The following is a 14,517-nucleotide window of genomic DNA, read 5'->3' as shown; positions in this document are numbered from 1 at the left end:
CCTGTTGTATAGTCTCTCTCTCTCAGTCTCAGAGTCTCTCACTCACTCACTCACTCTCTCACTCACTCACTCACTCACTCACTCACTCACTCACTCACTCACTCTCTCTCTCTCTCTCTCTCTCTCTCTCTCTGTCTCTCTCTCTCTCTCTCTCTGTCTCTCTCTCTCTCTCTCTCTCTCTCTCTCTGTCTCTCTCTCTCTCTCTCTCAGTCTCAGTCTCTCTCTCTCTCTCACTCACTCACTCACTCACTCACTCACTCACTCCACTCACTCACTCACTCACTCACTCACTCACTCTCTCTCTCACTCTGTCTCTCTCTCTCTCTCTGTCTCTCTCTCTCTCTGTCTCTCTCTCTCTCTCTGTCTCTCTCTCTCTGTCTCTCTCTCTCTCTCTCTCTCAGTCTCTCTCTCTCTCACTCACTCACTCACTCACTCTCTCACTCACTCACTCACTCACTCACTCACTCTCACTCACTCACACTCTCTCTCTCTCTCAAGGGCTGCATATGTGGTTGGACTGGGAGAAGAGTCCCAGCAGGTGAATGCGGGTCAGAAGGCTGATTGTGGCCTCTTTTCTTTTCCCTGTTGTATAGTCTCTCTCTCTCAGTCTCAGAGTCTCTCTCACTCACTCACTAACTCACTCACTCACTCACTCACTCACTCACTCACTCTCACTCACTCACTCACTCTCTCTCTCTCTCTCAAAGGGCTGCATATGTGGTTGGACTGGGAGAAGAGTCCCAGCAGGTGCATGTGGGTCAGAAGGCTGATTGCGGCCTCTTTTCTTTTCCCTGTTGTATAGTCTCTCTCTCTCAGTCTCAGAGTCTCTCTCTCACTCACTCACTCACTCACTCACTCACTCACTCACTCACTCACTCACTCACTCTCTCTCTCTCTCTCAAGGGCTGCATATGTGGTTGGACTGGGAGAAGAGTCCCAGCAGGTGCATTTGGGTCAGAAGGCTGATTGCGGCATCTTTTCTTTTCCCCTGTTTATAGTCTCTCTCTCTCTCTCTCTCTCACTCACTCACTCACACACTCTCTCTCTCTCACTCACTCACTCTCTCACTCTCTCTCTCACTCACTCACTCAGTCTCTCTCTCTCACTCACACTCTCTCTCTCTCACTCACTGTGTCTCTCTCTCTCACTCAGTCTCTCTCACTCACACTCTCTCTCTCTCTCCCCAAGTGGACAAGGGCTGCATATGTGGTTGGACTGGGAGAAGAGTCCCAGCAGGTGCATGTGGGTCAGAAGGCTGATTGCGACCTCTTTTCTTTTCCCTGTTGTATAGTCTCTCTCTCTCTCTCTCACACTCTCTCTCTCACTCACTCACACACTCTCTCACTCACACACTCTCTCTCTCTCACTCACTCAGTCTCTCAGTCTCTCAGTCTCTCACTCTCTCTCTCACTCACTCACTCACACACTCTCTCTCTCTCACTCACTCAGTCTCTCTCTCACTCACTCACTCACTCACACACTCACTCTCTCTCTCATTGGAATCCACTACTGCTCCAACGACTATCACACTCACTAACTCCTTCACTGTGTTATACTGTGACTTGGCCTACAGACACATTCATATCCCCACTTTGTCACGTGGAAGCCACTGCCTTTTATCCTGTTGCCTCGTGAGTGTAGTAGGAAGGAAAATACACTACGTGCCGGACATTTTGAGTCATGTAGCAGACGCTCTTATCCAGAGCCACTTACAGGTAAGTGAGTGCGTACATTTTCATACTGGCCCCCCGTGGGAAACGAACCCGCAACCCTGGCGTTGTAAGCGCTGTGCTCTACCAACTGAGCTACAGGGGGACTACATGGATGATGCGACCTTGACCGGAAATGACCTGTAGGCCAAAAGGGCTACGTTCATATATATATATCTATATAATATACATTCATATTATTCACCACCTTTTTATTCTTGCCATCATCATTCTCGTTCACATCATTAGGGTATAGTCCAATGATTGAGCATCCATTCACTCCATCCTTGTCCTACCGATTCAGGAAGTCAACTCAAAATGACTATCTGCTCATTAGACGATAAAAGGAATTTCTTTCCAATCAAACCCAACTGACTGCCTTTTTGATTTATTTATTTACACCCTTTGTCAAATGGTGCCATTTTACATTGCCTTCACCTGGAATGGAGCCCGACAAACATGGGTTACTATTCAGCGCGCAAAGACACCAAAAAAGGCGCGCTAAACCCCTACGCTGGAACGGCCAGGGAAATGATACAATGTAGCCGCTCTCCGAGCAGGCGCGCGCCGCCCATTAAACAATGATACAATGTAGCCGCTCTCCGAGGCGGCACGCGGCGCCCATTAAACAATGATATAATTCAATGTAACGCAGCCTACCTACGCATTCATTCGGTGGCGATGGAATTGCTTTTTTACTGACAGAGTGGGTGGCTCTTAAAAGAGCCTTTGGGTTAGTAGAGCAGTCCAAATGCGCTGTTTACTTGGAGCTGGTGTACTTGGTTACGGCCTTGGTGCCCTCGGACACGGCGTGTTTGGCAAGTTCACCGGGGAGTAGCAGGCGTACCGCGGTCTGGATCTCCCTGGAGGTGATGGTAGAACGCTTGTTGTAGTGGGCCAGGCGAGAGGACTCTCCGGCGATACGGCTCGAAGATGTCGTTCACGAAGGAGTTCATGATTCCCATGGCCTTGGAGGAGATGCCGGTGTCGGGGTGGACCTGCTTCAGGACTTTGTACACGTAGATGGCGTAACTCTCCTTCCTGGACTTTCTGCGCTTCTTGCCGCCTTTCCCTGCGGTCTTGGTGACGGCTTTCTTGGAGCCCTTCTTGGGCGCTGACTTTGCTGGCTCGGGCATGATGATGTCTCGTTGCTTCTCAGAAACGAATGAGGGGGTGAAGGGCGCTTACCCGTCTTATGAAGAGGAAGCTAAGCAAAGTGAGCGGCCGTAGACACTCCCCTGCTTGCTCCCTCCCTCCCTCCCTCCCTCCTCTCTATAGTCTATGCTCTGTGACCGATGGGGAATTGTGTGTTTCAAAAGGGGGGCTTTAATAGGTGTCCAAATGGCACGATTGTTGTGCCAAATAATGCTGGTGATAGAATTGCCCACTTTGGCACCGTCAGACATAGGGCTCCCATTTTGGACTGTGTGTGTGTGTGCGCGCTGTCCCCCTCTTTTCGAGCCACGTCTACCGACTCGTGGTGGCTTTATGTTGTCCAAATTCCACTATTGCTTGACCCAAAATAATAACGTTCTTACACTTTGCCACTGTCAGATATAGGCCTCCCTCTGTGCGCTAAAAGTGGACGGGACATTAGAATCCTCTAATTAATACTCCCTGTCCACTCGAAGTGGCTCATACTTTCTTACTAAATTGCATACTAAACATTTTTTTGTTATATATAACACTACATGGAATGGGCCCATTTTAAGCGGATGTGGGTGGCTCTTAAAAGAGCCTTTGGGTTCGAGTCGGGGTGTTGAGGTTCCGAAGAGAGTGGGTTTAACCGCCGAAACCGTACAGGGTGCGTCCCTGACGTTTCAGAGCGTAGACCACGTCCATGGCTGTAACGGTCTTCCTCTTGGCGTGCTCGGTGTAGGTGACTGCGTCACGGATCACGTTCTCCAGGAACACCTTCAGGACACCGCGGGTCTCCTCGTAGATCAGACCGAAATACGCTTCACGCCGCCGCGGCGAGCCAGACGGCGGATAGCGGGTTTGGTGATTCCCTGGATGTTATCGCGGAGAACTTTGCGGTGACGCTTGGCGCCTCCTTTTTCCGAGTCCCTTGCCGCCTTTGCCTCTTCCGGACATGGTGTGTTCGCTAGTTGAGTTCAAGTGAATGAATGACTTCAGCGCCGGTGCGCGGTGCGCTATTATCTGCGTTTGGTCGACCTGATTGAGGCCGGCGGCACAGAAAGCGCGCCTCTGTTATATGTTCGGAGGCGTTGCAAAGGGGAGGGCGCTCGTTCTAGGGGACTAGGGAGGAGCGATTTCAAAGATGACGTGAAAGCAACTAACGTACGCGGGAAACATACTCAAATACTGATATAGGCTATGTGGAACACAAGGCCAAACTGTGACAACTGGGAGATCAGCTAGTACACTGTGTCCCTCTCCTCATATTGTTGTTGTTGTTGTTGTTGTTGTTGCACCTGATTCTACTCATTGAGGACTTGGTAATTTAGGTGACAGGTTGTTCAATCAGCTGTGGCTGTCCAGGCCTACAAGAAAAATGGGTCCTGTTGGGGGTAGCCTACTCTACCGCTGGAGTTGGGAAACACTGAAATGGAAGGGGGACACGCAGTGAGCAAAACTCCTAACCACATAAAAACACAGACACTTGAGATCATTAAGAGCTATAAGGAGTCCATCAACTACCTGGTCAGTCAAGTCATATAGGGGGGATTTCATGGCCACCTGCTGGAGCAGAAGTCATGTTTGCCAACACTGGCCTTAAAATCATTAGGAGCTATAAGGAGTCCATCAACTAACTGGTCAGTCAAGTCATATAGGGAGGGATGTCATGGCCACCTGCTGGAGCACAAGTAATGTTTGCCAACACTGGCCTTAAAATCATTAGGAGCTATAAGGAATAAATCAACTCATCATTCAAGTCATATAGGGAGGGATCTTAGCACCACCTGCTGGATCAGAAGTACCCTTCACCGTAGGCACAAGAGAGCCATCATCTCTCAACCGGTGCAATTTCCATAAGTATGTGGTAATAAAACAAACAACGACAGCTCCTCATATAGGCAGTGGTTTCACACATTTTTCTCCAAGATGTTCAAACGTTCATAGATGACCAGCAGGGTCAAATAATAAGCACAGTGGTTGTAGAGGTTGCAACAGGTCAGTCAGTACATCAGGAGTAAATGTCACTTGTTGTTAGTGTTGTAGTTCCTATTTCTACGGTGTTGCCTACCTGCAGCAATCATGATTTACCTGCAGTGTTGATTGCAATTACGTAATTTGTCAACTCATAATAACAGATGTTTTGCAAACCGTTGATGTTTAAATAAATGGATTCCCGGTGTCCGGATACCTTTTCTCTTAAGGGATGTGATTGAGTGAATCCAAAGTAAGTTGGTCTAAATACATAATAGGATGAATCATTCAGGTAAAATAACACAATGTCTATTTGAGTCGAATCAACGTAATATAATCCTTTTTACGTCTCTATCATCTTTACTCAATGTATTGGACCACATCAACTCAACTTACTCAAGCTTATCTACTCATAAAAACAAGCAAAAAGATCTACTCAACAATATGACGTGTGCTTTTGTTGACTGTAATAGCTTGAGTACATTCCACAAAGTCATTTTTTACAGTGTATCTAAAGACACGTTTGTTGTGGTGATGCACTTTTTCTTTGACGTTGAACTTGCATTGAACAGACAAATCCATTTCGTTACAACCCTTTTTGTAGTATGACTTAGGAATATTTGTTGATGATCCTAATGTCTATGCGTGAATAGTGATTGGTTGTTGGTGAAATATTGCTGAGAACCCATCGTTTCCTGGCCTTTTTTCACTATTGAGCAATTTTGAAACATTTGTTTTGCTATTGGATTCATAATGGTGACCTGGGACAAGTAATTAGTGAAACCAGAGTTCAGCAGTTGCCGTTAAAGCGATCCAACCAAGTCATCCTAATAGGCTAGTATTAGCCTAAAGCAGGGTTTCCCAAACTCGGGCCACGTTTTGGGAGTTTTTGCCCTAGCACTACACAGCTGATTCAAATAATCAACTCATCATCATCAAGTTGGGAGTATTAGAATCAGTTGTGGAGTGCTAGGGCAAAACGCAAAACGCGCACCCCTTGTGGACCCCAGGACCGCGTTTGGGAAACGCTGGCCTAAAGAGCAAATGCTGAAAGGGACTCACCATGAGGTGCAGTACCCACATTTAACCACAAGATGGCCTCCGTGCTCCACTGTAAAGTTTGGGCCTCTGCATGAGTCTCTCAGCAGCACTGCAACATGGGACTTTCAAAGTAAGTTGGCATGCAATGTTTTTTCTGGACTGCATGCAAGGCTATTATTACACACAACTAATAGTGTCAATTATTCATCTGAACACAATTCTTGTTACTATTCGGCCTATATTATCACTCGTTTCTTTTTCCCCTCCTTTGTAAAGCATTTTACTGTGTTACTATATAGTTCAAAGGAAGTGGATGATGCCAGATGGTTGTGTATATACACACACAAACATTGAAGCTAGACTTCAGGCAACTAAAAAGGTGCAATACGTAGCTTTTAGACGTGTTAGTGAACAACATACATGGTGGCTAATGTAGAGGTGCGTGTATACATGGAACAATTGTGCCTTTTTGATGGAAATATGGAGGTGGCTCTTAAAAGAGCCTTTGGGGGATATTCGAGTTCAGGTCATCCTCATTTATGCGCGCTCTCCGCGAATACGGCGGGCCAGCTGGATGTCCTTGGGCATGATGGTCACCCGCTTGGCGTGGATGGCGCACAGGTTGGTGTCCTCGAACAGGCCGACCAGGTAAGCCTCGCTAGCCTCCTGTAGGGCCATCACGGCGGAGCTCTGGAAGCGCAGGTCGGTCTTGAAGTCCTGGGCGATTTCTCGCACCAGGCGCTGGAAGGGCAGCTTGCGGATGAGTAGCTCAGTGGACTTCTGGTAACGACGGATCTCTCTCAGAGCCACGGTGCCGGGCCTGTAACGGGCCTTGCGAGCAGCCTTAGTGGCGAGCTGCTTCCTGGGGGCTTTGCCACCGGTGGATTTGCGAGCGGTTTGCTTGGTTCTGGCCATGGCGCTGCTCTGACAGTCGGGAGTATAGCCTCGAAATGCCTATGTGAAGTTTATAAAGCCGGCAGTGGCGCCTGCTGATTGGACACCATCTCCCCACCACCCCGATTGGCCCGTTTCGCAGGCCTTTCCTCCGTTGGCCATTGGACGGGAGGCCCGGCCTCTCCAAAACTCAAACTCCCGGTGCGCGCGCAATAGGACGCCGCCGGCCCTTTACGCGCAATAATAGTCGCCAAAGTCAAGAGTGACATCTTATAGGCACGTATCATCTAATGCTAGCCTGCTATGGCAAATGAGGCCAAGTAGGTGTTGTTGTTCATGCAAGGCCTCATGTGGGCACAGAATGTCGAAATAGTTGTGTATACACCCACTCAATGTATTGCGGTCATAGAAAGGTACTTTGCGCTTTTGGAGAGCTAGGTGGTTGGCTCTTAAAAAGAGCCTTTGGGGGTTGAGTAGTCAAGTTGAAGTCGCAGTAGCGAATTTACTTGGCTTTGACTGCCTTCTCGGTCTTCTTGGGGAGTAGGACTGCCTGGATGTTGGGCAGCACACCACCCTGAGCGATGGTCACACCGCCGAGCAGTTTGTTCAGCTCCTCGTCGTTACGGACGGCCAGTTGCAGGTGACGGGGGATGATACGAGTCTTCTTGTTGTCACGGGCAGCGTTGCCGGCCAACTCCAGGATCTCAGCAGTCAGGTACTCGAGTACGGCGGCCAGGTAGACTGGTGCGCCAGCGCCCACACGCTCGGCGTAGTTGCCTTTGCGCAGCAGCCTGTGCACACGGCCCACGGGGAACTGGAGGCCAGCACGGGATGAACGGGTCTTTGCCTTCGCCCTGGCCTTGCCTCCGGTTTTGCCTCTTCCGCTCATATTGGTAGCTTGAGAAAGTCACAGAAAGTCTGAATGAGCCGCTCGCCACTTCGAGAGCCGTACATATACCTCGCCACAAGAGGCAACGATTGGCCACCGGGCCGGTGTGGCCTTATCCAATTGGAGCGAGGGACAGACAGATGGACAGACAGACAGCCCTAAGCCGGTTCCCACCCACAGGCAGCGAGTGAGAGGCTACTTTGTTTCCCTCCGACTTTGTTACTTTGTGTCATTTCGCGTGAGCGCCAAAATGTCCGAAATGACATCCACACATTATTTCTCTCCAAATGGGAAACAAACAGCTGGTGAGGGTGCACTCTTGAGTTTGAAATCGACTAGTTACCGGAGTGTAACTCCAGTTCTATGAGTGGAGCGGAGCCCCATAGGGGAGCTCTGCTCCTATTGGTTTACCCTCTGCCCTAGGGCAGAACAGCCTGAAGCAAAATTATGCACACACCTACAGCCAATAGGAGTACAGGTGTCCCTATATAAGGAACCCCGTTCCCTCAATCTGCCTCCCGAGATATTATCTTCAGCGAGACTAGAGAGGGTCGGTAGGGCCTTAAGTCCTATGGGGCTCCGCTCCACTCATAGAACTGGAGTTACACTCCGGTAACTAGTCGTTCTATATCGTGGAGCTCCGCCCCATAGGGGAGCTCTGCTCCTAGTGGTTTAAGGCGGAGCGAAACGCTCCAAAATGTACTCCCTGCCGAGCCTGACACTTCCCATTAAAAAATGAAAAAAGGTCAAGCCCAGCAATGGCTGCAACCAATTCCCGCCGTACTGCAACTAAAAACCCCTTCCGGGCGTCACAATATACCGCGTCATCGGTTATAGACCCGCCCCATCTAGCTCAAATGGCAATGCCAATGACTAGTGGGCAGATCACCAGAATAGACGCCGTGCTAAATCTGTACCAGCAGATCGACATGCCTCAATATTCTGTGATAACACTATCGTCCACTAATGGAATGACACCAGTCATTCTACATTATGTGGCCAGCAGACCGCCTTACTCACTCAATGGAATCCCATAGATTAGTAGGCAGGAACAAAATATATAAGTCATACTAACTGAACTCAGATAGATGACCTCACATTCTGTCAGTTCAATACATGTCTCTACTATACTGACCCTGAGTCAAGAGACATGCCACAAGATATCCTTTCATCCAAAGCGGACCTGATAGAGACCTGTCCATCATCCTGCTTCTCTCTCCTCTAGCTCAAGATTCTCCTTCAGCTATGCTGAGTGCAATCGAGCTTGAAAGTTAGAAAAGCCTATTCCTGACATAACGCGCTTTCCTAACCAAGGCGGACCTGATTGGAACCTGTCCCAGGTCCTGCTCTGTCCTCTCCTTTCTAGCTCAAAATCTCCTTTCAGCTCTTGCTGAATGCCGACCGAGCTAAAGAGTTGGAAAAGCATCAATAATCCTGTTTCTTCCTAATAAAAGCGGACCTATGACACACTTGTCACAGTCCTGCTTTTCTCACTCTATTACTTTGCTCAAGATCTCCCTTCAGCCACGCTGAGTACAGATCGAGCCAGAGAGTTAGAAGACACATCCAACAGATAGAAACGAATAAAGGAGACGGTGTCGACCAAGACGCCGCTCTACAAATATCCTCTACCTCTGTTCCTCTGAAGAGGGCAGTAGAAGCTGCTACTCCACGAGTGGAGTGCGCTTTGATACCCTGAGGCGGTTGTTGCCCCGCCGCCTCGTACGCTGTCTCAATGCCTTCACAAAGCCAATGAGACAAACGCTGTTTTGAAAGTGGTCTACCCAATGCAGCCGCACCGTGACACACAAACAGCTGAGGCGATGACCTAATCGCTGCTGTGCGCTCAACGTAACACGCCAAAGCGCGTACTGGGCACAGACAATGAAGCTTTTCTCACTCCTCTCCCCATGAGGAGGGGGATGAAAGCCCACAATTCCACGGTCTGTGATCTATATGCACTGTTAATAACCTTCGGCACAAACGCCGGGTTAGGACGTAACACCGCTCTGCTCAAATCGCCATTAATGGCAAGGCAGTCGGGTCTCGTCGACAGTGCACTCAAATCACTGACACGCTTAGCAGTAGTCAAGGCGAGCAACAGCGCCGTCTTGATAGACAGCGTCTTGAGGGGTATTTGATTCAATGGCTCGAACGGCGACTTACACAGCGCTTCGAGAACCAAAGCCAAATCCCACTGGGGCAGCATGGCTCTAGGCATTGGCCTAAGCCGTCGCGTTCCCAATAAAAAACGTTTCACAAATGGGTGGCTGAACACGTTTTGTCCGTTAAACCCTTCATGAACAGCTGAAATTGCCGCTGCAAACACCCGAATGGTGGAGGGCGATTTCTGCTTATCAAACATAAACTGCAGGAATGAGAGCACACTCTCTACCTGACAGTTCATGGGGTCTACGTCCTGTGTGTCACACCACTGTGAGAAAACATTCCATCTGCTGGTGTACATCCTAGAAGTGGAACTGGCCCTAGCGCTCTGTATGGTTCTGATCACTGCATCAGATAACCCACGGCGCCTCAGCCTGTCCCATTCAGGAACCAAGCCTCAGTGGTTGGCCGATTATGGGCCACTGCCCTATCGAGCCTCCCGCCTGGCTCAACGCGTCTCGTCGATGTGGAATTGCCCAAGGTGGCGCAATCAACATCTGACTCATCTCTGCAAACCACGGAGCCCCGGGCGATCGGGCGCTATCAGTATCACTGTTAGCTCCTCTGACCTCACCCTGGCTAGCAGTGGGAGAATGCAAGACAGCGGAGGGAATGCATACAGGAGAACTTTCGGCCACGGGCAGTGCGCGAACGCGTCTCTTCCCAGTGGTGGCTCGTCCTGTTGTCTCAGGGAGAACCATAGGGGACACTGCGCGTTCACACGTGACGCGAACAGATCCACCTCGGCTCTCCCGAATTGTTTCCCAAATTTGGAGAACAATGTCTGGGTGCAGACACCACTCGTCGTCTCGAGGACCCCCTCTTGACATGAGATCTGCCCCTACGTTCAAGTAGCCCGGAATGTGCGCTGCTCTCAACGAGCGAAGGTGCTTGTGAGCCCACAGCCACAATTCCTCTGCCGCCCTGTGGAGGGCAGGAGACCTGACCCCTCCCTGGCGATTTATGTGAGCTACTGTGGTCCGGTTGTCTGACCAAACCAACACATCGCGACCCCGAAGGGTAGACGCGAAGTGGTTCAAAACCAGTCGAACCGTTTCCAACTCCAAGAGGTTTATGTGCCGACCTGATTGAGGCCATGCACCACCTATCGCTTGAGACTGACATGTCCCTCCCCATCCAGTCAGACAGGCATCTGTATACACTGGAATGTAGGATGACACCTTGCCCATCGGGACTCCGTGCGTGAGAACGCACGGGTTCCTCCAATAGTCCAGGTCTGCTCTTAGCGAGAGAGGAACCACCACCAACCGATGACGTTGACGCACTGGGTCTAGTCTTAGTTGGGCGAACCACCGCTGTGTTCTGCGCATGTGCAGAAGCCCCAGCGGGACCACAGAGTGGGCTGCCGACATGAGACCCAAAAGTGACATGATCGATAGCGCCGTTACTGTGTGATTCGGACGACACTTCCTCAGGGCTAGTACCAATGCTGCCCTTCGAGGGTCCGAAATTCGAGCCCTCATCATTACAGTGTCTAGCTGTAGTCCCAGGTAGACAATCTGATGACTGGGCCAGGGTGCGCTCTTTTTCCAATTCACAGCGAACCCCAGACGCGTGAGATGAATCACTGTCTGTGTCGTGTGCGTGAACGCCAGCTCTGCTGACGGGGCGAGAACCAGCAGGTCGTCTAGGTAGGCTAATATCCTTATCCCTTGACGACGCAGCGGTTCCAATGCCGCCTCCACACATTTGGAAAACGTTCGAGGTGCCAGGGCGTACCCAAACGGCATCCTCGTGAACTCGTACGCCACCCCTTGAAAGGCGAACCGCAGAAACTTTCTGTGGCGAGATTGTATCGGCACATGAAAGTACGCGTCCTTTAGGTCTATGCTTGTACAAAAGTCTCCCTTCTGGACACATTCCAGTAGACGTTTTGTCGTCAGCATTCGGAAGGGCCGTTTGGTTATGCTCTCGTTGAGAATGCGTAAGTCCAAAATCGGCCTCACTCCCCCCGTCTCTTTGGGCACTAGGAAATAGGGCGAATACAGCCCCTTGTTCCTTTGCTCTCGGGGAACTACTGTGACCTCCTCCTTCGCCAAAAGTTCCGTGATCTCTGACATCAGAGCGGCTACTTTGTCCGGCGTTTTCATCACCGTTTCCACCACTCCCCGGAACGGGGGTGGGGCCCGATGGAATTGGAGGGCATAACCCTTCTCCAACGTCTGTTCTAGCCAGCGTGAGAGGGTACAGCTTCGTTGCCACTGCCAGCAATGCAGAGAAAGCGGGCGCGCACGAAGCTGTGGTGCGTCCAGTAGGAAGGACCTGTATTCCTCTATGGCCCTCGCCGCCGCTATTCCCCAGCACTGGGTTGGTGGAATAGCCCAAGGCGGGCCCCCTTCGAAAGGGAGAGGAAACATCAGCTGGTTCTGAGTGAGTCGGGGGCCTTGATACGTTAGGTACGACCGTAACTCCAGTAATCCGGCCCTCCGTGAACGCAGCACGGTTCTGAACTGCACTGGCTGAGGCATTAACCTGAGACAGAGCGCTCTCCCCTGGTAGCAATTACGTCATCACGTCATTGTCTGACTGAGACTGCTGCTTGGAATGAGACCCATCCATTACAGAACTCAACAGAGTCTGAAAAGTGTGATCTCTGACTGGTACCACACGGTGGTGCCATAATACCCTTTCACTGGTCTCATGCGGCTGCTCAACAACACACTCAATGTGTGGTGAGCTGCGCTCAGAGCCCTGGGCATTGATACGTTCAGAATAGACCGGAGGCGTCCATACCTTGGTTACACTTGTAACTCTGGTATTCCCGCTCTCCGTGAACGTCGCACGGGTCTGATCTGCGCCGGCTGAGGCATTAGCCTGCAGCAAGACGTTATTCCCGGCTAGCGGCTGCGCTCTTCATGTCACATTGGGACAGAGACAGCTGCCTGCTGTGTGAGACCTTTACTACAGAGCTCCTAGGAGTCTGTAGTAAAAGATCTTTATTAAGTGAGCTAAGGCTGTGCCTTGCTACCTTTTCCCTTTTCCTCTCCTGAGCTCGCTCAGCTACGCACTCTTGGTGGGTTGAGCTACACTCAGGATGGTGAGGGAAAACCATAGAACGTGAAGTGTTCTGTACCTTATGGAATAAGTGTCCTTCTTTGACAATGTCAGTGAGAACCAGCTCTTTATTCACATAATCAGAAAACACAGCCCTCCACGCCCTGAACAGTGGGGTGGGGGGAACAGTAGGCCTCGTGCGTCACGCGCCGGGCCGTCTTCCGCTCTCTCCCCCTCGCCTCGTCATAGATGCCGCCTCTTCTGGGAGACCTTCTGGTGCTGCCAGGCTGGCTTCTGGACGACCTCTCTCGCCGGGCGGAACCGACGCCGCCACCGTCGCTGCTGGAGGGGCCGAGCCCGCTCTCCTGCCGCCTGTGGTGTGCGCCTGTCGCCTGGCCCGTCGCCTCCCTGTAGCTTTACTGGGGGGCGTTGGAGGTGGACGGAGTGGCTGGGGCTCTGCTGGCCTTCATCGCCAACGGCAGATGTTTGGCCAGGTGCCTCCTCTCCTCGTCCAGCTTGGCGATACGCTCTGTGGCGTCCTTCACAGCGACGCCAAATAGGCCTTCGCTGGAGACGGGAGCGTTGAGCAGTGATGCTCTGTCGGTCTCCTTCATGGCCGTCATGGACAGCCATAGGTGCCGCTCCGTGACCACCGAGGTGGCCATGGTCCTGCCCTGCGCATATGGCCACCGCTTGCGTCAGGTGGAGGATGGCTCCGGAAATCCTGGACGCCTCCTCCACTTCCTCGCTGGTCAACTCAGACCTGCCCGTTGTAAGACGGGATAGGGAGGCCGCGAGGAGGGCGATGTTGTTCGCCGCTGATACGCCCTGGGCTCCCAGCGTGAAGGACTTCTCGGCCAGCTGTGCTGTGAGCCTGTCTTTCTGCGCTGGCAGGGTGGCCTTCTTGGAGGCTGCCCAGGGACTCGAACCATGGCGCCTTCGAGCCCGGGGATTCCCCTAGCTACCCACTCATTTCCGGCCACTCTGGTGAATGGAGCGTACGCTCTGGCCGGCGAACGCGCCGCCAGAGGTGCTCCCCACGAACCCTCGACATATTTGCCAAGAGAAGGCATTGCTGGAGCCATTGGCTCAGCCGCTCTCCTTGGCTTGGAGTAGGGGCCGCCTTCCATCAGGTCCACCTCCACTGGGAGGGGAGCTGGGGGCAGCGCAATCTCCAGTCGAATGGCCGCCTTCTCAATGAGTTCGGGAAAGTCCGAACGCAGAGAGGCTGCCGCGAAGGACAGAGCTTCTGACCTCACAGAGCCCATGTCGTCCTCGCACAAAGAACCCTCAGACCTCACGCTTCCCGACGGAAAGGGGGTCTTAAAGGCTGGCGCCAGAGCTCCGGATTGCCCCACTGGGACATCCGTCTCGGCGCTCTCTCTGTCATCCTCTGAGTCCGCACTGTCCGTCGACGCCTCTGAAGCAGAGGCGAGCGCGGACAATACATCCTCAAGAGGGACATCCTCCTTGAAAGAACGCCCAACGCTGCTTCCTCTCCTTCATAGGAAGGAGGGCGCAGGAGGCGCAGTTAGGAGGGTTGCCGAGACCGTCCTTGGCATGCTGCGGTCCCAAGCACACGAAACAAAGGTCGTGGGGGTCCGCAGCTGCCATGTCGGTGCATCGACATAGAGCCCTAAAAAGGGCTTTTGGGGGTGGGAAAATCCCTGGTGCGCTCATACTGGAAGACGT

At 51.7% G+C, this 14,517-nt stretch overlaps 2 protein-coding genes and 1 pseudogene across 2 annotated transcripts; all 3 read right to left on the bottom strand.

Moving 5' to 3' along the window:
• Nucleotides 1-2,418: 2,418 nt before the first annotated feature.
• On the bottom strand, nt 2,419-2,913 carry LOC121559658 (histone H2B-like). Its single transcript, XM_045211715.1, is given in 2 exon segments — nt 2,419-2,634; nt 2,636-2,913. Coding segments are annotated over 2 exon segments (375 nt in total). The 5' UTR covers nt 2,846-2,913; the 3' UTR covers nt 2,419-2,469.
• A 516-nt stretch (nt 2,914-3,429) lies between these two features.
• Nucleotides 3,430-4,930, bottom strand: LOC121554108 (annotated as a pseudogene).
• A 2,327-nt stretch (nt 4,931-7,257) lies between these two features.
• Nucleotides 7,258-7,644, bottom strand: LOC121554101 (histone H2A). The gene has a single exon (XM_041867552.2). The coding sequence runs from the start codon at nt 7,642-7,644 to the stop codon at nt 7,258-7,260; it is 387 nt and encodes a 128-aa protein (XP_041723486.1).
• Between the last annotated feature and the right edge of the window lie 6,873 nt (nt 7,645-14,517).

Source organism: Coregonus clupeaformis, chromosome 38 (assembly GCF_020615455.1).
Source record: "Coregonus clupeaformis isolate EN_2021a chromosome 38, ASM2061545v1, whole genome shotgun sequence".
NCBI classification, from domain to species: Eukaryota; Metazoa; Chordata; class Actinopteri; order Salmoniformes; family Salmonidae; genus Coregonus; species Coregonus clupeaformis.
The sequence above is the reverse complement of the archived record's forward strand: the minus strand, read 5'-3'. Positions and strand labels throughout refer to the sequence as shown.